General features: G+C 45.6%; 1 protein-coding gene across 2 annotated transcripts; it reads right to left on the reverse strand.

The window, feature by feature from the left end:
* Positions 1-8,036: 8,036 nt before the first annotated feature.
* Positions 8,037-19,504, reverse strand: PPP1R3B (protein phosphatase 1 regulatory subunit 3B). Of its 2 annotated transcripts, none has more exons than XM_040243294.1 (2): positions 19,292-19,504; positions 8,037-12,941 (listed from the first exon to the last, which is right to left on the reverse strand). In XM_040243294.1, the coding sequence occupies exons 1-2, from the start codon at positions 19,426-19,428 to the stop codon at positions 12,059-12,061; spliced, it is 1,020 nt and encodes a 339-aa protein (XP_040099228.1). In that variant the 5' UTR covers positions 19,429-19,504; the 3' UTR covers positions 8,037-12,058. The 2 variants fall into 2 exon arrangements, with proteins under 2 accessions (XP_040099228.1, XP_040099229.1); XM_040243295.1 differs by lacking the exon at positions 19,292-19,504 and adding an exon at positions 18,459-19,247.
* Positions 19,505-22,941: the final 3,437 nt, after the last annotated feature.

Here is a 22,941-nt window from a genome sequence, read left to right on the forward strand (position 1 = left end):
GAGATAATATTTTCAAACTACATATCTGACAAAGGACTAGTATAGACAACATATAAAGAACCCTCAAAACTCAACAGTTAAAAGAATTCCCAAAAATCTAATTAGAAAATGGGCAAAAGATATGAACAGATATTTTGCCATAGAAGATAATAATGGCAAATAAGCACATGAAACGATGTTCCATAGAATTAGCCATTAGGGCAATGCAGATTAAAGCCACCACTATATACCTATTAGAACTGCTAAATACAAAATAGTGACACTACCAAAATCTGATGAGCATGCAGAGAAACTGGATACATCACCGGTGGCATTGTAAAACAGCATAGCCACCTGGAATACAGTTGGGCAGTTTCTTATAAAACTAAACATAGGGCTTTTCCCTGGCAGTCCAGTGGTTAAGACTTTGAACTTCCAGTGCTTCCCTCTGTAGAGGCGAGGGCTTGATTCCTGGTTAGGGAGCTAAGTTTTGCATGCTACTCTGCGTGGCCAAAAAATGAAAACAACAACAACAAAAAAAACCCAGAAAAATAAACACAGGACTACCATGTGACCCTGTAGTTTCACTCTTGGGCATTCACCCCAGATCAGTGAAAACAAATTCACAGAAAAACCTGTGTATGAATATTCATAACTGCTTTATTCCTAATAGCCCCAAATTAGATACAATGGAATTGCTTTTTGGTGTATTAATGGTTAACCAAACTGTGGGGGTTTTTATACCATGGAATAATACTTAGCAATAGACAGAAACACTTTTGATCCATGGGACAAGTAGGCTGAATCTCTAGGGAAGTATGCTGAGTGGGAAAAGACAGTTCCCAAAGATTACATACTGTATGATTCCATTTATATAACGTTTCTCAAAATCACACAATTATAGAGAGGGAGAGCAGAGAAGTGGTTGCCAGGGTCAAGGACTCAACAGGCAGAGGCAGGGGGTGTAGAGAGAGGTAGAGCAAGGAAGAGAGGCCGTGTGCCTATAAAAAGGCATGAGAGACCCTCGTGGTGGTGGAAGGTTCTCTATTGCCTGCACCCGCGTCAGCATCCTGAGTGTGACGCTGTATTATGGTTTTGCCAGATGTTCCCATTCGGGTAATCTCAGTAAGGAGTACATGGGCTCTCTCTATTATTTTTTAAAATTGCATGTGATTGTTAGCCATCCATATGTCTTCTTTGGAGAAATGTCTATTTAGTTCTTTGGCCCATTTTTCGATTGGGTCGTTTATTTTTCTGGAATTGAGCTGCATAAGTTGCTTGTATATTTTTGAGATTAGTTGTTTGTCAGTTGCTTCATTTGCTATTATTTTCTCCCATGAAAAGATGCTCAACATCACTCATTATTAGAGAAATGCAAATCAAGACCACAATGAGGTACCACTTCACACCAGTCAGAATGGCTGCGATCCAAAAGTCTGCAAGCAATAAATGCTGGAGAGGATGTGGAGAAAAGGGAACCCTCTTACACTGTTGGTGGGAATGCAAACTAGTACAGCCACTATGGAGAACAGTGTGGAGATTCCTTAAAAAATTGCAAATAGAACTGCCATGAAGGTGAAGTCGCTCAGTCGTGTCTGACTCTTTGCGACCCTGTGGACTGTAACCTACTAGGCTTCTCCATCCATGGGATTCTCCAGGCAAGAATACTGGAGTGGATTGCCATTTCCTTCTCCAGGGGATCTTCCCGACCCAGGGATCGAACCCGGGTCTCCCACATTGGAGACAGACGCTTTAACCTCTGAGCCACCAGGGAAGCCCAGCAATCCCACTGCTGGGCATACACACCGAGGAAACCAGAATTGAAAGAGACACGTGTACCCCAATGTTCATTGCAGCACTGTTTATAATAGCCACATGTCCATCAGCAGATGAATGGATAAGAAAGCTGTGGTACATATACACAATGGAGTATTCTATTACTCAGCCATTAAAAAGAATACATTTGAATCAGTTCTAATGAGATGGATGAAACTGGAGCTGATTATACAGAGTGAAGTAAGCCAGAAAGAAAAACACCAATACAGTATACTAACACATATATATGGAATTTAGAAAGATGGTAATGATGACCCTGTATGCGAGACAGCAAAAGAGACACAGATGTGTAGAGCAGACTTTTGGACTCTGAGGGAGAGGGAGAGGGTGGGATGATTTGGGAGAATGGCATTGAAACATGTATACTATCAGGTAAGAAACGAATCGCCAGTCTATGTTCGATACAGGATACAGGATTCTTGGGGCTGGTGCACTGGGATGATCCAGAGAGATGATATGGGGTGGGAGGTGGGAGGGGGGTTCATGTTTGGGAACTCATGTACACCCATGGTGGATTCATGTCAATGTATGGCAAAACCAATACAGTATTGTAAACTAAAATAAAGTAAAAATAAAAATTAAAAAAAAACTATATCAAGAGATCTAATTTATATTTGTATTCTTTGAAATAAATGTTTCTTCTATTTAAAAATGAGATGAAGCCAAAAAAAAAAATTGCATGTGAATCTACAATTATCTCAAAATAGCAAAGCTTAATTTAAAATAAAGAAACATTAGGCTTCTCTTTGGGCTTAGTTTGATACAAGTAAATAGAGTAAAAAGAGGTACAATTTGGGAAAAGACTTGAATAACCATTGGAGAGATTATAAATACCTTGGTGACAGTGATGTGTCTTTTTCTTTCTATACCTGCCAGAGTACTTGGCCCCAATCACAATCTTACCCATAGAAGCACTCAATCATTTTGTTGTACGTCGCACTGTCAGTAAGGAGGAGAAGTTGCCATGTCGAGCAGTTTATTTTTTGTATTTAAGTGTAAGACATGCAGGTACGATAATATGCAAGTCAGATGTGGTTCTGTGTGAACAAGCCAATGATTTTTTTGTGAAACATGGATGGTAATTAACCTTGATAACATAACCGTAACATAACCAAAGTCCTTTTGCATAATATAAGGTTAAATCATTGTGTTTTCCTTTCATAGAGGGTTTATTAGCTCTCTTTTGTTTTATTTTACAGAGTATCCTTGACCCACATTCACTAGCATAGGAAGCAGGGGCAGTGTACTCTGGGCTTGAAGGCAAAGGTCCTCGCTTCTATTTCAGAAGCTCAGGGCTCTTAGGAAGTGTCTCAGGAATCTGGGGTGGGGGCAGAGGGCTGTAGATCTCTTCCTGTGGTATCTACCTTGGGCAGCTCCCTCTCTGTCTATTTTGCAAATTGGGTTCTTGTAAGATTTGGTTTAAGAACAGATTCCAATGCTCCGTAAAACCTTTGAACCGCCAGCGGTTCATGGTTCCTCGGGGCTGAAGTTGCAGTCAGAACCCAGTGTCTCAAATCCCCCTTCTGGGGAGAGAGTGCAGAGGCTGAGCAGATGGCGGGGAGGGTTTCGTGTAGGGGGCGAGGCACCGGTGCCTGGCGGCGATCTGTCTCTCCTGCTGCAGCCACTGCCATGCGGCACATTCAGTGTTGCCTCTGCAACACCGGGACAGAACACAGCGCCTGCAGAAACTCTGGGGTAGAGACTCCACATTTCAAAGTAGGAAAGTGAACCAGTGGGAGAAGGATGCTTGCAGAGAAAATACATTTTGATTTTCCTTTGCAGTCTAGGTGTGTGTGTGTGTGTGAGAGAGAGAGTAGTTAGTAACATAACAGGTACATGCATGCTAAGTCACTTCAGTTCGTGTTTGACTCTTTGCAACCCTGCAGACTGTAACTGGCCAGCCTCTTCTGTCCATGGGATTATCCAGGCAAGAATACTGGAGCGGTAACATACAAGAAACCTAAGTCTAGAGGACCCAAGATAGTGAGGTCACCGATCAGTCGGTAAGAAAAGCAACTGGAGACTGGAGAATTCAAACTAACAAATGCTTCTTGCATGAGGAATGTGCAAAGCAGTGTGCAAAACAGAATTTGTGAAAATATCTGGCAGATATTTCAGTGTTTGTTTCAACAGGCAATTGATGAATGGTGAATAATTAATACTAAAATTGTAATAAAATGGTGTGATAAGATCAGCAAAATGCCACCTGGCTAATTCCACATTCAAATGGGATAAGATGTCCACCAAGGCACTGAACGAGGTGGCCGTGGGAGTGAGCCCAGTAGGAGGGGGCGGACGGGGGGGGGTCGTTTTCTTTCTGCGGGCAGGTTGTGACGTGTGATGTGTCCACATTCCCTGAAAAGGAGTAAACTGGGGCAAGCTGAACCCCCCTTGAGTGTATTGGGGCTTTATAAAGACATTTCCAAGTCCCCGCAGCACTCATACCAGGGTCCTCTCCACATTGTCACCCTTCCTTCAGCACTGGGTGGTGGTGACTGCCAGCTGTAGGAGGTGACAAAACTTGAAAAGCCTGTGTGTCCACATCACCAAGATGGCCACTGGCAAGGGAGAGGGGATCTTCAGAGTCTGTGCCCAGAGCATTTTGGAGATGAATTTCTACTTGTTTGGTCTTCTGTGGTGCTTAAGGCCTCTTGAATGTGCTGGGCCAGAGATAGATGAGCTGAGACTCTGTGGTTTGCAAAATTCCTGGGAGCATTTCAGTGGTAAATACTTTTTGGCGACTTGGGCTTGGAATACTGCGAGATTCAGCCTGTGTCTCAGTCCACAGTGAACGTCTTTTTTGGGGAGCTAGGCTGTGCGTGCCCTATTTTGGGGCCCCAGGGTGGGGGTGGAGAGACATAGGATGTAAGCCCAAACCATTAATAACCCCTTTCCTTTTAAATTCTCTGCTTTTAAGAGTGAATTGGCTGAAGTTTCCAGAGGGCTTTTGGCCATCAACACTACCATTAGGAAACAAACCTAACCAACAAAAATACATTGAAACCACAGACAAAATCACCACTCTGATATAACCCATCTCCCCAAAAGCACTATCCAGCCAGAGCTGATTCTGGCCCATGACTCACTGGGGTTTTCTCTCTTTTTTAATCATTCTTTTCTGTTTTTTTTTTTTTTTTTTTAAGGCATTAAAAAATAGTTTCTCCTAGCTTTTTAAATTTTTGTTATTATTTATTTATTTTTGGCCTAGTGGCATACAAGATCTTGGTTCCCTAAACAGGGATTGAACCCATACCCCCTGCATTGGAAGCAAGTAGTCTTAATCATTGGACAGCCAGGGAAGTTCCATAAGTTCCATGGCTGGGGCTTTCGGAGTTCCTTGAGGTCTAAGGAGATCCTCAGGTCTAGGATAGGTGAGCCCGGCAGGACTGACACAGTAGGGCTTGCCCAGCTGCTGGTTTCCATGAGTGCTCCAGGGTCATTCAGAGCACCCCCATTCATTCTCAAAAGCATCCCAGTTTAGACCATAAATTATATGGTGTTTAAACAAACAAACTAGAAAGTTGACTCCAGGCCTCAGCTGAGGGGCTGCAAGTCTCCTCTGAGGTCTCACTCTATGTGATTCTTCAACCGGGGTCAGCAAACTACAGCCCTTGGCCAGTCTGCATTTGGCACACAGCTGAGAATGGTTATTAAATACATTTTTTTTAAAAAAAGAATATGTGACATAGGTAAACATGATGTGCAAATCCTAATATAATGACTATGTGGCCCTTTACAGGAAAAGGCTGCCAAGCCCTGATCTAGCCACCTGATCTCGCATTTGGTGTAGAGGCCTAGGGTCCTGGATCTTTGGCTCCAAAGAAGAGTGAGTATTATGCATCTTCTTCCTACCTTGTCTCGACTCAAGTCGGGCACAGGGTCTGATACTGGGGAAGTGTCTGGGGAGTGTCACTACAGGAGAACCCCATGTGGATGAAGACCTCTGTTGAGATTACTTGTTTCCTCTCCAGGAATGGGTGATGTTGCAGGGGAAGAACTGAGGGTTAGGGGGTCCTGGGCCACAGGTGAAAGGCAGTGTGGGCTCCGAATCCTTAGATGCGGGGGTAGATGGGGCCCTTTGGAGGTTTCCTACCATCAATCACACCCTGCTGTCCAGCTGGGCCCCAGGATACCCAAATCTTTTAATGTTGACCTTCATGCTTCCATGTGGTCAGTGGTCCTTGCCATAAGCCCTTAGTGTATAAAGATGCATGTGTGTTCGGGGCCTTCCCTGGCTGTCCAGTGGCTAGGACTCTGCAGTTCCACTGCAGGAGGGGCATGGGTTCGATCCCTGGTCAGAGAACTAAGACCCTGTAAGCCATGGGGTGCAGCCAAAAAAAAAAAAAAAAAGATGCAGGTGTTCATGCCTCCCCAGGGAATCACACCTTTCCAGCACGAGGAACTTCTTTTCAGAATCGCCATTTTAGTCTTGGTTCCATGAGAGAGCCTCCAGTTTGGGGGGACAGTTCTTGAAAAAAGAAAAAGACTCTCATGTGCAGTCCCCTCAGCTTTGTCACCAACCGGCTCTGTGACTCTTGGGAACACACCAAGGGCCTTTGCCTCTTAATCCATAAAAAGAGCTCCCAGATAGCCCTTCCAGCATGAACACTGATGGTTTTCTGAAGTCCACACCGTCATCTGGAATGCTCTTGTTCCTGTGACCCTCATGAAGAATGCAAAGTGTACGTGGCACTTCTTACAAGTTTATATTTAGAAGCATTTTAAAAGCAAACATGTTAGCCAACTCTAAGAAGTACTCGGGGCACTGCCAGAGCCCCTGGTTACCTTATTCCTGCTAAAAATACTCAGAATTCCTTCAGTAGAGCAGTTGACAGGGGGCGGCAGGGTCAAGGCCAGATGCCAGGCTTACCCACTGCTGATACCCCTGGCAGCACCACCCACCACTTCCCACGGCTCCTAGAGGACTCACCTAAAACGTGACTGTCTCATACAGGGTTGAGTAGAAACAGTACCTAGATGACCTCCCTGGTGGCACACTGGGTAAGAACCCGCCTACCAATGCAGGGGACACAGGTTTGATCCTTGGTCCAGGAAGATGCCACTGAGCAACTAAGCTCATGTTTCCCAACTACTGAAGCCTGCTCACCTAGAGCCCACTCTCCACAAAATAAGCCACTGCAGTGAGAAGCCCAGACTCTGCAACTAGAGGGTAGCCCCGGATCACTGCAATAGAGAAAGCCCGCGTGCAGCAACGCAGACCCTGCACCCAGTAGAGCCAAAACTGAAGTAAAAAAAAAAAAAAATAGAAACAGTACCTAGAAATGGCCTTGCCCATGAGCAACAAATATTCCACTGAATTATTCACAGAGCTGGATATTTGCTATTCTGGGGACGTTGCTCTAGAAAAGTGGTTTGGCTTTTTTTTTTCTTTCCTTGTTTCTTTTTACTCTAGACATCTCCTGAATGTCCATCTCACAAATGAGAATTATGTAATGATTGTGAAAACCACATTGTATCTCAAGTCGACATTCATAAAAACGAGTGTTCTTTTTCCCCCCTTATTTGTGGAAAGCCAAAACGTGGGCAGTGTTTGCCAGGCTTGAGAAAGATGGTTACACTTATAGCTTGCTTTGGGCACTTATTGACCAGGTGCTTAAGACTGAAAATGCTCTTTCTATGGCAGAACCACAACTGCCTTTCCCCTGTAGCTGAGACTGACTGGCAGGAAACATCTGGCAGCAGTTGACCTCGCCTGCATCCCATCTTCTGAACTTTGCAATAAAACATCTCTGAACTCTTACTTAGGGTGAATGTCCTGCACCGCATGGAGGCAGGGGCCCACTAGCAGCTGTGTGGTTTGCTGGTTGCAAATTCTGTCTGATTAAGCAGTTCAAAGTTATGATAGCTGCTTTTTAGTTTTCCCACTCTTGCATACACTAAACCAAAAATACTCTTCAAGAGCAAGTGAGAGGGTAGGAAGAGACCTGCCCTCAGATCATTAAAAACGATTCATAACAAATCAGGCCCCTGTGCCTCTTCCCTGGCAATCACTTTCTTAGTTGTAATCAGCCTTGGCTGTTTTAACAGCTTAAAAAGCAATTACTCCTTTCTCTACATCTTCCAGCTTTTCAGCTTAGCCACTGATTGTGTCTTAGCCCTTTTGGAAACTGGCTTTCTATATGTGGAAACACACTGATTAAAAATGTTCCTCCCCAACCTCTGACTCTAAGAGAGTCAGTTTTAAAATAGGACACTTTCCATTTTGGGTTTTCTACCTTTATTACATTTTTGCATTTGAGATCCAAACAAACCACTCTCTTATACCACACACAAGGCATCCATTCTTGTGATTTTTAAAGTGCATTTCCCCTTTTTGTACAAAAATATGTATTTTTTTTTAAAAAAAAAACCTGTGGAACTTTCTCGACAAGGCACTTTTAGGCATGAAAATGAAGTTGAGTCTCTGGTTCTACATTCACATAGAAGAGTGGACTGCCATCACCACGGCTGTGTTCTTGGAGTCCTCACAGGTCCAGCCGACTTTAGAAACTGATAAACAAGACTAAAAGCATCCACAGCTTTACAACTTGCGCTCCAATGCTTTACAACCCTAACAAGGAAAAGCTGCCTGTCCGCATGGCTGTCTGTCCCTCCCCGTTCAGATGTGTCCCACTTCAGGAAGTGAAGATACGCTGGCAAAGTGTCATCAGGTGACCTGAGAGATCCCATTGTAAGTATAACATCTGAGCCCCAATGTCTGTGGTCGTTTCAGGAAAGACGAGAACGTCAGGACCTCCCAGGGCAGAAGCCATGGTGCTTTCTCTAGCAAATCACATCCTGTCGAGGGCTTTGATGGAAGGATACTGAAGTTTTCACTCACTGTCCATTGAGAGGGAAACCCTAGCCCACGGCACTTCTGAAAAGTGAGCAAATACTTTTTGGGGGTTTGTACACATATGTATCTATATATAGAAGTCATTTAGTATCCCAGTGACTACAAGTAATGCTTGTTTTTACAAATGTCAAATTATAGGCAAAGATCAAAACCAAAAACATTCTTTTAGCAGTTTAAAATTTACATCTTTATAAAAAACATTGAAAGAGTAATGTTTTGCCACCATTCTGATTCAATCTTAGAAAATACACTCTACTCTGATTCTGAAATCGTTTTAATCTCTGGAGAACTATGTAACTTCACTGTTTCTCACCTGTACAAGAACATTTGAAGAAAAAAACAGTCTTGCCCAAATGCTGCCATCTTCCAAGAAACACTGAAAGCTTATTGTATAAAATCTATCTTTAGAGCACCTAGTTTATTTATTGCACCTAATTTGCAAACGTTCCCCAGGACATATGGGGGAATAAATTTGAAACAGAAATGAAGCTGCCCCCCCGCCCCTGGACAGCTGCACCACTGGCAGAAGGCTGGTCCTTTGGCAGGGAGGGGGCGGGGGGGCAAGTTGGGAAGGGGGCCACTTGTCATCATAACCAAGAGGGTCAGACCTACATGTCAGGCTACAGTCATGTCTCCAGATAAGAAACCTGTCCCTTTCTGAAGTGTGTAGACATATTACTGCTGGTGAGTTAGGAACTGGGGAGAGAACCCCTGGGAGCAGGTCCTGAGGCCAGCTGTTGATATCCTGGGAGAGAACTGGCCCCAAAGCAGACAGCATGTGCGTGCTAAATCACTTCAGTAGTGTCCAACTCTTTACAACTCTATGGACGGCAGCCCGCCAAGCTCCTCTGTCTGTGGGATTCTCCAGGCAGGAACACTGGAGTGGGTTGCCATGCCCTCCTCCAGGGTATCTTCCCAACCCAGGGATCAAACTTAAGGTGCCTGCATTAGCAAGTAGGTTCCTCACCACTAGCACCATCTGGAAAGCCCAAAAGGAGACTGACTGACTGGTGAAGAGGAGATAGTGCTCTTCAGAGGACAAAACCTCACTGCCTGACAAGGCTGCCAGGGAGCTTGGGCAGGCACTTGCTTTAGTCAGAGAAGGGTCTTTCTTTGCCAGCAGGTAAGGACTTGCCTGGTGGGGTGAGCAACCCAGGTGCACTGGTGAGGGGGTCTGCAACCAGTGCCCCCAGCAGAAAAGCTGGGCTGAGCTGGGAGGAAAGAAGGGTAGGGGGAGGGGTTGTGGTTGTTTTGAAAGAGATACTTATCACTGAATTACCATATTTCAAATTTTGACACGGGAATGCCTTCAGATCACAATGACTGAAAACCATACAGAAGTCACTTGAGGCATTTTTCTTACTAACAGAGAATGATCTGGTCATAAGGAAATGACAGTACATTTTGCACCTTTCATAAACTGCAGGAGGGAGGGGACTTCTTAAAGCAAAATAAATTCATGACCTGTATAAAATTAGGTTTGCTTCCAAATGGTGTAGATTTACACTCTTGTATAAAAATTCTGATCACCAGATTTGTAACACAGAGAATCTTGTCTGTGTACCGGATATAAGACATGCTTACATAAAACCCAGTTCTGCCCAATGTCAGCATAAGAAAAAAATGTGATTGTCCCTTAAATTATATTAGCATATAATCCCCCAGTGTTGGCCACCTGGGAGAGACATAAAAAATAAAGCACTAGGTTGCAGACTAATCACAGCCAATTTTAGGGATAAGAACTCTGTGGAACACCACTTAAGAGCATTTAAAACAATCAAAACATTTTAAAGTTCAAAAAAGAAAAGAAAAAGAACCCAACCACAAAACTCTAGGAGCCAAGACACTCGAGATCTGCTCAATGCTGATTTACAAAAGCCACAGAAGCCAGGAGGTCTCTTCCAACTGATCTGGAGAATGCAAGCAAAAGAAGGCTCTTTGCGTGCAGGGTCCAGGGTCTGTGTCCCTAAATCTAGGGAGTGGGGTATCCCGTCTCCTCCCTCCCCTTATGAAGACCTCGCTTTAGTAAGATCAGACAGAAGAAAAACGAGGCGGTCCTTTAATTAAGTTCTGACAATAAAAATAAAACCCAAACCTTCTACAAATACACATATAAAAGTACTTTTTAAACACTCCCAAGTACCAATGAATCTTGCCAAGAAAAATCACAGGGTTTGGGGATCCATCGGATGAGGAAAGTCCCAGGAATCTCACAACAGTGTGAACCAACAGACTTTTAACGCTTTAGTCCGATGTGTTTAAGAACAATGAGTCTAAGATATTTCAGAGTTGGCAAACAGTAAAAATCAAATCTGAGAACTTGGTGAGGTTTTTCTCCCCATCCCTCTCCACACCCACACACCATAAATAAGAACAACCAAATCAAAGTCCATGAGGGCTGGTAAGGTGTTGTTTACAACGTGGATGTTGTAAATCACAGTCAAAATACAACCAAATGTTTTCTGGAGGTGTGGAGGATATATTGAATCTGCAAATCCAAACGTCCCAAACATGGCATAAATGATGACTCTCCAGGAAAAGAGATTCTAAAATCCTTTTGTGAAGAAAGAGACACAGGCAAGCCAGCTGAGCAAGTTACAACAAGTCTTGTAACCAAGCTGTCCGGTAACTCAGGGTAAGAGTGAGGGCTTAGAAAGCTCCTCCAAAGCCAAGAGGAGAAGCTAAGTGTCCCACTCATGCCTGTCCTGCTGGCATCAGCCTAGTGCACCATTGGTGACACTGCCCAGGAGCCAGCTGACTTCCCATAGCTGGTGTGTCGTCCTCTGCTGGGCTGTCAGAGCAGGGTCAGAAAGAGAAAATGCCCGTCTCCATCACAAGTTGATTGGCTTGTATCATCTTTTCCTGAACATCAGCTGAACTGTGGAAGAAAACCAAGTGCACAAAAATGCAGAAATAAAGTGTGAAGCTCATGTAGACACAGGGCAGCTACAACAGGTGAGAAGGCCCTGGCTGGGTGGCGAAGACCCCCAGAAGAGGGGCCACGGGAAGGACCGAGGGCTCACCAGGGGACTGACTTCCCACACCCAAGAGGAGAGGGACTCCTTATCACTGAGCCAACATTCTCTGGCCTGGCCAGGGCTGCCCACAAGCCTGGGTCCTGTCCAGACTCTTTCCAGCATCATCCTGCTCAGACAGACCCTCATTACCAAACTGACCAGCACAGCCATCTCCTCCAAGTGTGAACCCAGTTCTGTGATCAAAGCCTGGCTGTCTTGGCTGATTGAAGGAGAAAAGTAACTAGAATCCTTTACTTTCAAAACTGTGTCTGATGGCAGTTCAGCTCTTCTCTGGGCTTCCCTCTCCATCTCAGGATGACTAGCTCGGCTCATCCGCGCCCACTGAGCCCGGCTCCATCCCAGGCTGTCACTAGTAGTATGGCCCAAGCTTCTCGTATCCTAAATAACTAGGCCACTCCGGAAACAGACCGTAGGAACACCGAGGGCTTCCAAACTGGTCAAAGGCTATTTCAAAATCTGGTCCGTTTGATGGCTGGGCTGTTCCCTGGGTAGACTGCAGCTCCGCACGGATGATCCTATAGTTTTTGCCTTTGTTGCTGTCCCAGTACGTCTGTCCATTGCACTCGTAGCACACGGCAAACTCCATCCTCTCGTAAGACTGAATTTTCTCAGGCAAGCCGATGTCAAAGGAGAACGTGTCCTTGTCTGAACCTGCGTACGTGTCCTTCACGTACCAACAGGGAAAGTCTGTGAAGCTCTTCCAGGTGTCAAAGGTCATCCGGACTTTCACCGTCTTCTCGAATGCGAGGTTCTGCACCTTCACGGTGCCTGCAATGGACCTGTCCTTTAGAACGCAGTTCTCCAGGCACACATGGTCGGTCTGAAGCCGATTTCTGAAGTCCAGGTAGTCTGCTGATGGCTGCGAGAAATCCAGCACAAAACTCTCACTCTCCGCTGTTGTCAGACTCACGATGCTGTCCAGGAGCTCGGTGATGTTCAGCGGAATATCTAACGGGTCATCGAACTCGGAGAACACTTTGACCATCGTCAGGGCCAGCCCCTGGTTGTCGGCAAAGGACACCCGCTTCTTCACCTTTTTTTCCTGGACCGTCGGGGCCACCGTCCCACTGGCTTCATTCTTGCTGCTCAGCTGAATACAAGGCCTCAGAGGTTTGCTTGGCTTTGGGGCAATCTGGAAGGCAAACCGCTCTCTGCGCAAGGAGGGAGCCATGCAGCTGTACCTGCACTCAATGTCCACGGCCATCACGGGGCTAGAGGAACACGCTAGAACCCTGGCCAAGGGGAAAGACAGAAACAGAAAGGTCAGACAGACATTCAGACTCATCCCTCCAACAGGGACTGGCCAGCTGCATTTGCCTTCATCTCCGCCCACGAGGCCACAGCTCATTGTTAACTCATGGGTGGTCCAGTGTGACCATGGTTTCAGGATAGATTAAAAGTGTAAGTGGAGGGTGGGCAGGGGCAGAGGCCCAAGATTAAAACCAAAGAAGTATGGAACCACTGGTCTTAAAACCACTTCATGGGATTCCCTGTCAGGACTTCTTGAGGCCTTCAGTATGCTGATGATTGTGGGGAATAATGAAAAGAGTATGCTGTTTGTGAGTTTCCAAAACTTATTCCTAATGAGGGAAGCCTCCATTTTTTGTGGAGCACCTTGCTGAACACAATTTGATAAATCCTGCTTTCATCCAACAAAAAGAAATTAATTCCTCCCACAAATACTGATTGTCGTTTGCTATGTACCAGGCATGATGCCAGACCCTGGATTCAGTAGGGAAGATTCCAACCTGTCTTCATTCAATGTCCAGTAGATTTTTATATTCTAGTATGTTTTTTAAAAAGTGCCAGCAATTTAGTATTTTTAAACTTTTCCTATCAGCGAATAATTGTTTTTCTACAGTGAAAACAGCCTCTATAAGAATAAAAAGCAAAGAGAATCATGCTAAAGATTACGTTGAATCTGACTTCATAAAAACAATGTTTTTTCTATAAGGGAATAAAGTAAGTAAAACTAAAAAAAAACAAAAAAGACAAACTTGGAATATTTTCCAAAAAGCACGGCAGCAAAGTGTTAATACCTTAATATATAAAGAGGTTTTATAAAATAATAACAAAATCAAATATTCCATGTAGAAAAATGAGCAAAGAGCACAAATAGACAATTCATAGAAGAAATTTAAAAGTGGCTCATAAAAATGCAAAATGTCAAAGCTTGTAAGTAATTTTAAAAATTTAGATTAGAAAACAGGGCCTGTTTTTACCTAATGAGTTAGGAAAGAATTTCAAACGATAATACAAATATCTGTATTAGTCTAAATGGCACAAAATTTCTAAATCTTATACTTTCAGGTTCTTATAACACATACAAGTGTTAAACTTAAGGGAATAATTTAAAATTCATGAAGGTTAATATATTAAATTGTTCAATGCAACATTAAGTGGAGAGAGAAATGTGAGAAAATAAATGACCAATAACAGGTTGCCAATTAAATCAAATATACTATATTCACGTGATACAATTTCGTATCATTAAAATCATTATTTGTAAAAAAAGATTTAAAAGGCATAAAAATTCATAATGTAAGATTAATGTAAAAAATGGGTTTCCTCGATAGCTAAGTTGGTAAAGAATCCACCTGCAATGTAGGAGACCCTGGTTTGATTCCGGGGTTGGAAAGATCTGCTGGAAGAGAGATAGGCTACCCACTCCAGTATTCTTGGGCTTCCCTTGTGGCTTAGCTGGTAAAGAATCCATCTGCAATGCAGGAGACCTGGGTTCAATCCCTGGGTTGGGAAGATACCCTGGAGAAGGGTAAGGCTACACACTTCATTATTCTGGCCTGGAGAATTCTATACAGTCCAGTCTATACAATCTATACAATCAAGTCTATACTATACAGTCCATGGGGTCACAAAGAGTCGAAAATGACTGAGCGACTTTCGCTTTCAAAGTAAAAAATGGAGAAGATTAAATTATACAGAGAGACTAGACTTGTAGGGCAAAATTATTACACACATGCACAGAAAAAAGACTAGAGGTATACGTAAAACTGTCAAATATCAAGGTGACAGGATTTCAGGAAATTTCTGTTTTCCTGCTTTGTACTGTCCTATCTTTTCTAAAAAAAATAGAACTTCTCTAACCAAGAAAACAGAATGAATATAGTAAAATATCTCAGATAACTTAAGATTTGCCAAAACTCACCAAACACTATTGCCACACTAGAGCCAAGCCATTTGAATTTCTAAATTACCATGGCAAATTGATATCCTGATTTGACAGTTCCAAAGGGCTAACTGAAGAAGTCAGTGATGAAACCTGGATTAAAATCTTTGGTCTGAGAATCACAGAACACAGGATCTCGATTAGTCACCAATCACATCTTCCCACGTGGCAAAGGCTCTAGTGTGGCAACAGTGAGTGGTGGTATGTTGGGGTACCAACTCTCAGGCCTCCCCTCATCTCCCCTCCGTGGAGGGGTGCTATGCTGTAGATTGATGCTGGTAGTTCAGGAGAAAGACTGGCAACATGGTGCTCATCTTCTGACAAGAGTGGAGATCACTGGTCTCACAAACAATACCAGACCCATAAATAATATCTGCTCTTCAGCTTCTGATTTTGATGATCAAATATATAAATAAAGATGAGAAAGTATGAAGACATATTGGGTTTGATCCCATTTTCCAAAACAAACAAAAGAAATAGCACTTCCTCGGGATATAGGAATCACTTAGTGATGACCAAGTAGAGAAACCCACATGTTCAGAGACAAAACAATAATAACACAAGTACCTGTATTAGTCTGAAATGGCCCAACCTTTCTAAATGCTTTTATCTTAATTTATAGCCAGAAAGTAGCCATCAAGATGCATTTTAAAGGATATATGTGTTACTGTTTCTCACACCCATGCAATGGTTCTGGAAAGGCAAGTTCTGACTGAACTGGGCAAGACAGCTTTAAAAAAAAAATGTCACTGGGGGGTTCACTAAGGGGTTCAATGTAAAACAAACAAACACCAAAAAACCCTATACTTAAAAAGTAATTCAATTTTTCTTTTCCTCTGTTCATTGCAAAACTCTGTTATAATGCATTGGAATCATTCGGTTCTACTTTTAACACTTTTGTTTTTTTAATGAATTGTTAATTAAAAATAACCAAACAGCAGGCAAAGCCACGCATCCCAGGCCTTCCTCCTCTGCCCACACCTGACAACCTGGGTGTGAACTAAGGGAGGAAGGGTTCCCCTTTGGCCACAGCAGCTTCCTCCTGGCCTGAGTCAGCACAAGGTCAACTGCAGGCTCTCTACGTGCGTCCAGCAAGCCTGCAAACCACCCTCATGCGAGCTTTCCCCCACAACCTTAAAACAGATCATTAGAAAATGACTGGGGAGCTCTCAAAATATTGTGGAGACAGAATTCTAACACAAGGGGATCAGCGAAAGCAACTGCACACTTGCAGTCGACTGCAATTGCTCTCAAGTTCTAACCCCGCTGGTTGAAGAGGCTTAGCTGAAAGCCTTGGTAAAGTTTCAGTATTTGGACCCAGAGGTATAAATGTACCCCTGGGATCCCTTTTATCACCGAGCTTTGAGAACGGGAGGTTGGGGGGTTGAGGAGGTGAGGCTGGAGTCAGAGCCAGACTCCACTGGCAGTGTGGACTGGAATTAACAAACAATTCCACTGGCACTTTCTAGAGTGGAATTGGTTGTGTGACTTTCTCCGTGAAAGGCAAAAGGAAGGTGAACCACCTGGGGGCCCAGGCGTTCCTCTTGGGCTCCGGCCCAGAATCCCTTCACTTTTTTGGTGTCGCCAGTGCTGGAGGGGAGGTCACTAACCCCTGTGGCCTCAACAGAGGGTGCAGTCTGACTCTGGTCTCCCTTGTCCGTCCTCACAGGTAGATTCCAGTTTTTATTCACCAGATCATTTTCCAAGAACTGGTGCACCAAAGTGCTAGTTTGGTATAAGCCTTCCTGATCTTCTGCTCAGAAATTCCCTGATAGACCCTGACCATGATGACCCACACCCAGACACACTCCTGTCACTGGAGACATGCAAGATAATCAGAGCTTCCTAAGTCCCTGAAAGGCAGGCACCTGGACAGGTGTTTTAATCCTTAAATGGCATGAAAATGATCAGTTCCAACACAGGATGCATTGGGCTGTACTCACGCCCTCTCTTCTGACAGACTCTTTGGGAGCTCTGCCCTTTCCCTCGCCCAAGTCAGGTAATATGAGTCACCAAGGTTGGTCAGGGGGAAAAAAACCAGTAGGAGATGTGGACACACAACTGAACCAGCAGAGATGACATTGCACCTGGATACCAGTTCTTTGCAGGACAAGGTCACGAGACTGTGAGTAGCTGTTACTCAGACCAGCAGGGATTCTCAAAACTTTTGCTTCCAAATAGATGCCTAGGAGATCAGTCTTGCCCCATGAGAGACTGGACGTGTCTAAGGGTACATTTCAGTGTTTCTGGTCAAAAAGAGGACAAACCCTAACACTCCATGCAAATTAGAGAGAACATGGAGAGTTTTGCATAAAAGCTTTCCCTGTTCCACTAGTGACAAACAACACACCCTCTCAAGATAGCTCGCAAGAGTTACACGTCATGGTGATTTTTCTCTAAAGTCTATCAACTTGTACAGAAAATAACCCTATAACCTTCACAGTTTCAAGTAGCTGAACTACTGACTCTCTGGCTGTGCCTTTTATAGAAGGCAAATCTTTTTCTTTTGTATTGAGGCCAACACATTGCCTCCCCCATTCTCTTGCACCCTGATAAGAAAAGACGGAAATATCAGGCACACCAATAACTCACCAGGAACACTGAAGCTACATTGTGAAGGTAAGCATTCACAACCAAGTTACCAGGTATAATTTTTGTTTTAAAGACGTGGCCACCTACCCCTTTGGCATTTCTCTATTTGCTCCCAAAAGGTTTGGCTGCCATAGTGTGAACAAAGTTGGCATCTTTCCCATGGTTCTCTGACCATGGGGCCGTTATTCACAGCCCTAGATGCCACTTGGACTCCTCTATTCTGTCACTGCCATCCAAAGCATCTCTGAGATAAATATCTGTGGATGAGGTTACATATTATAGGAAAGAGATAAGTTAAAATGGCACAATGTCTGCATCTAAAAGTGTCCAATATGAAATATAGGGCACTGGCCTAGGAACGCCTACATGACGCTGTGGCACTCGGGGCAAATTATTCAACCTCTCTGGGCTTGAGCTTCTCCCCTGAGATCCCTTTGAGCTCTGACATTCTGGGTTGCTGATACTGCCTGATGGTTCTTCTTTCCCCTAACTTTTCCCTAAATACCTCAACTTTACTTTTGGGGTAAATCCTCCAGCTGTCTTCACTTTAGTCTTGGCTCCTGGACAACCCTGCCAAATGAACCATTTCCTCTTCTCCTCTGCACCCCAGCCTGAAGGCCTTCCTCTGGCTTCTCCTGGGCCGTGGGTCTCCCAGGGAGGCCTGGCCACACAGACCACAGGCCCCAACATATTCTAGCAACTCTCCAAGTTCTCAATTTTCTCCTCTTCTGCAGCAAACAATACCAGAAGAAAGCCCAAACCTTCTAGTATGTTCTGGGCTCTCTGCTCCCTCTTTTGCACTGAGTCGCTTCCACACCTCTTTCTCTGGACTCAAAAGGGTGGCTGGAACAGGACACGGGGGCAGGCCAGGGGGTCCTGGCTTCGAAGATCCCACAGGTCACTGTCCTCTGGGTCCAGCCAGGCCCGCCCCCAACCCCTCCCAGAGATCCTTCGCCGGGCGGGAACCCACCTGTGGGGCCGCGGGGAAGCCCCCTTTCCAGCTGGCTCGCCGCATCGGAGAACCCGGAGGGAGGTGGCAGGGGAAGCTGCCGCCACCAGACTACGTGAGCCTCGGTGTGTGTCCGGGAGGCAGGGCTTGGGCTGGGTTCCCGGAGTTGTGACCGGCAGGGGGAGGAAGACGACGAGGAGGAGGAGCCCTAGTTATCACACCAGGGCGGGGCGGCGGGGCCACCCCGGACGGCGAGGCGCCACGAGAGCGTCCCCGCGCGGCCACCTCGACCCCGCCGGCCCAGGACGGCCCGTCTGGGGGCCGGGGACCCGAGGTGGCTCGGCTCTGAGTGGCCCCAGCCGCCGGTGCGGATCCGTGTCCCGTAGCCCTCGGCGACCTGAGAGATCACCCGGTGTGTTTCCCTACGTTGTAACGGGCATTCGAGGCGGGGTGAGAGACGCAGCGACTTTCCCTTGTGCTCAAGATCCCAGGGCTCAGCTCTAGGAGTGTCGGTTCCCAGGCGGAAAAGCCTAGTGTCAGGTTCGAACTCGGCACAGTAGGGACCAAAAGTGGTCTGGACTCCCAGCCCCAGCCTCCCATCATGGCCAGGACCCCCAATCGGTGCATCACGTGGGTGCGGCCAGGCTCCATCCAACCTCTGGTCCCTGCATTGCCCTCTCCACGAGGAAGCAACAGTTTCCTCAAGCCCTTCTAGAGTGTCCCATGCCCAGTGTAACTGCAAGCTGGCCTGAGAAAGTGTGTGCGGCTGGAACCAGAGAGGGTCCCTGATGCGTGCCCTCGTCGCCGTTTCTGCGGTCGGGCACCGGGCCTTGCGGGCTTGCTGGGGGACGTACCTGGTACAGCTCATAAGCCCCGAAGTGCGGAGGCGCCAGCCTGCGGCAGCATCCCAGCCAAGGTGGCAGGGGCAGCGGCGGCGACAGCAGGAGCGGGGCCCGGGGCTCAGGTGGGCGCCCTCCGCGGGCAGCCGCATTCGTCCGCGCGCTAGAGCAGCCCGCCCGCCTGCTCCCCGCGGCCCCTCACCTGGGACTCTACTCCCAGCCCCCGCGCGGCTCCCTTTAACTTTCCAGGCCACCTCTCCCAACTCGGGACGCCTTCCCAGACCCCCCTTTCCCGTGAACGCCCCCCGCAGCCAATGGGCGCGCCCGAGACGCGCGCCGTCCACCAATAACCGCGGAGCCGCGGTCCCCCCGCTCCCCCCACCCCCAGCACCGCCGCGCCACGTGATAGGCTGCGCGCCCGGAGCGATAGGGCCGGGTTCCAAGGGCTGGAAAGGGGGCGATGGGTCACAATTTCATCCGAAGCCGGGGGAACGGGCGCCAGGGGGCAGAGGCACTTGCCTGCTGCACGGCGTCCCGTTACAGCCAGAGAGCTGGACGCCGGCGCCTGGCACAGTTCCCACTCCCTAGGCAAAGTCCTAGCGGGGAAAAGTCACCCTACGCGCGCGGACGGGATTGCAGAGCCATTCACCCGTCCCGTCGGCCCCGCCTTTGCCTTACTCTTCAGCCACGGGGTTCACAGGTGACCGCTAGTTCCTCCATCACACGTGGAGCCCAGGGGAGCTCCGAGAGAATGCCCAATGCGTTTCCCTCCGTTTTAGGTGGAGACTTTTCAGGATCAGTATCCCCAGCTTCTAGGATACTGTTGAAAATAAGTAACTACTGAACGCTTGCTTTGTGCCCATCACGGTCCGGGTGTCCTTGTGAATGGAATACAGTAAAATCCTTTTAATAAAGTTGTTATTGAGGCAAAGGACCAATACCCATCTCAGAATATTGCATATATAGTGGAGGGTTTCTCAGGTAGGTATTGGAGAAAGCAATGGCACCCCACTCCAGTACTCTTGCCTGGAAAATCCCATGGATGGAGGAGCCTGGTAGGCTGCAGACCATGGGGTCGCTAAGAGTCGGAAACAACTGAGCGACTTCACTTTCACTTTTCACTTTCATGCATTGGAGAAGGAAATGGCAACCCACTCCAGTATTCGTGCCTGGAGAATCCCAGGGACAGGGGAGCCTGGCGGGAAGCCGTCTATGGAGTCGCATAGAGTCGGACACGACTGAAGCGACTTAGCAGCAGCAGCAGCAGCAGATAGGTATATTTCCGAGGAAACTACCTAACTTGAATCTGTATGAACGGATTCAACGTATATCTACAGGGTCTGCTTGATTTCTGTGCTTCAGCTTGAGATCTGTAGAGAATGATGAGTTTAGAATAGAGTTTAGAAGCCCCTCCACCCATATGAGATCAATTTAAATATGCATGTATGTAGTGATAGATATCATCTCCGTGGTGACCAGCTCTGAGCTAACCACTTTAGGGATGAGGATCCCCGTTTTCCAGTTTTACTGTATTTTGGAAATTAGAGTAGGATTACCAGCTTTTTAAAGTGCCAAGTAAAGACATAAACAAGTCCTACCGTCTTCTGTTACCACCTTTTATTTTTAAAAGAAATACTCTATTCTTGCCTGGAGAATCCCATGGGTTTGCAAAGAGCTGGACACTACCAAGCACACATGCACACACTCTTTAACAGCAACAACAAAATTCAGGAAGGGCCTAATCTCGCAGTAGAGGCTAGTCCTTCATACTGCATATATTTAGCTTTATAAAAATTTATTATGTTGACCATAGCAGATGGGAATTTCTGCTATAAGAGATTTAAAAGGAGCTTCTAACTTTACTAGGAATGTAAGACAAAAACACTGGTCCATTGCAATAATGCAGTTGGAGTCTTTGGTGCTATAGAGAGCTTCCTCAGACTCAGTCTTCCTGTCTGAAGGGTGATCATTAGTCCTCTTCTTCTCTTTCAGTGAATAAATCTAATTAAGGACCACCTGGGAAATTAACTATTGGTAGGCAGTTGGCAAATGAAATTCCTATGCAATAATTCCTTTGCCAACTCTAAACACCCTTTTATTAGCTGATGAGAAGTTTGAAAATTTATGAAGCCAAGTGCTGCCTACATTTCTCAAGTGGAGGGAGCATGCTAGAGGAGTGGGCAGAGATAAAGAGCCAACAGGTATTGCAAAACATATGCAGGCAAAATGTGATCTGAACCCAAGTGGGAAGGAGTTGGGACAAGTAAATACAATTTTATAGCATTTGGGTTTGGAAGCATCTTCCTTACATAGATCTAGGAAATCATGGGTAATAATTTCCCCTGTGGTTTAGGTGACTATTTCAGACCAGGAGAGTGGGGCTAAAGTTAGTTGTGGCACACCACAATCTTGGTAGGTAGGAGTGTGGCATCTAAGAGTTTGAAAAGAGCACAGTCTTTGATATTGGAATAGAGCTGGCTTGCAAGCTCTGGAGAACTGTTCCAGGAGAATTCATATCAGTCCTGAGCCCCAGAACCTGAGAGCTGTACTGTCCCTTAGACAATCTTGCTTCATGCTTTCATTTTCTAGCAACAAAGAGGGAAACTGAAAATGGAAAATTTCAACCCATTAGTCAATGCTTACCAAGTTCCTTTTCTAATATCTGGCATTGAATTGTAGCCTTAATTTTCTTTAATAAGTCTATCCTCCTCCCCCAAATAAAAAGAAGCCAGTGGCTAAGGATAACCAATGATCATCCATAATCTGCTCTTTTTTGTGGTTGTTAGTGGTAGCACTGTCTTAATCTTGCACTTGGGTTCATCTGTGACTTTTTTAAGCTGTGTCTTACACATTTGTTCATTTATTCTATAGTGCACTATTAACTAACTTAAGCCTAGGTGCTGGGAATGGAAAAATGAGTGATATATTATCTTACTCTCAAGAAGCTCTTAAACTGACAAATGATGATGTGGAACGAACATGTGAAAGGCAGATCTCTGGGAGCTAAGAGAAAGACTGTGTGTGTGTCAGTGGGGGAGAGGGAAGAGGGGAAGGTTAGAGAAGGCTGATTTTGAGACGTGACCATTGAGCAGGATCCTGAAGGGGGAGAAAATGTTTAGGGGTAATGGGGGAAAGAATGGCAGGAATTGGAAACGGCACAGAGTTCTTCTATATGTTCCCCCAAAGAATTTCCACTCCATTGATTAAAAATTAGATCCTCTTTCTGGCTTAAATACTAGATAGTGTTCCCTTCTGCATGTGTTAACATCAGTTTTTTCGCTCGTCCAGAAAACTTTAAAAAATGTTGTTAATACCTTATCTCCTCCTCAACTTAACAATTTCAAAAACAGTTCAAATCACACAAGATTTTGGAAATCCTTTTCTTTCTGTCGTCTTAGAGTTCTAACATTTCTTCTCTTTGAATTTAAGTGATTGCAAAGTGAATCTAAATTAAAAAAATAACCAGCATGGAGAGTCAGAACTAAAGAAGAGAGCATTCTTTTGCTTGATCAGAATAGAAAGTGGGAAAGACTGTTTCCAAACTGCCTAAGTCCATTTATATTTAGATGAGAGGCGTTTGCACCTGTCAGAGCTGCAGACGCGCTCTGGGTGCATCATATTACCTGGGGCCCTCTGTCCCTCTTTCAGAATTGCTGAAGGGGACT

Source organism: Oryx dammah, unplaced genomic scaffold, assembly GCF_014754425.2.
Source record: "Oryx dammah isolate SB20612 unplaced genomic scaffold, SCBI_Odam_1.1 HiC_scaffold_7, whole genome shotgun sequence".
Lineage (NCBI taxonomy): Eukaryota > Metazoa > Chordata > Mammalia > Artiodactyla > Bovidae > Oryx > Oryx dammah.

Excerpts from the sequence above, each read along its gene's own strand:
- PPP1R3B (XM_040243294.1), bottom strand. The coding sequence starts at position 19,428 with ATGCGGCTGCCCGCGGAGGGCGCCCACCTGAGCCCCGGGCCCCGCTCC. Across the intron at positions 12,942-19,291 it reads GGGCTTATGAGCTGTACCAG|GGTTCTAGCGTGTTCCTCTA; the intron begins GTACGTCCCCCA and ends CCCCTTGGCCAG.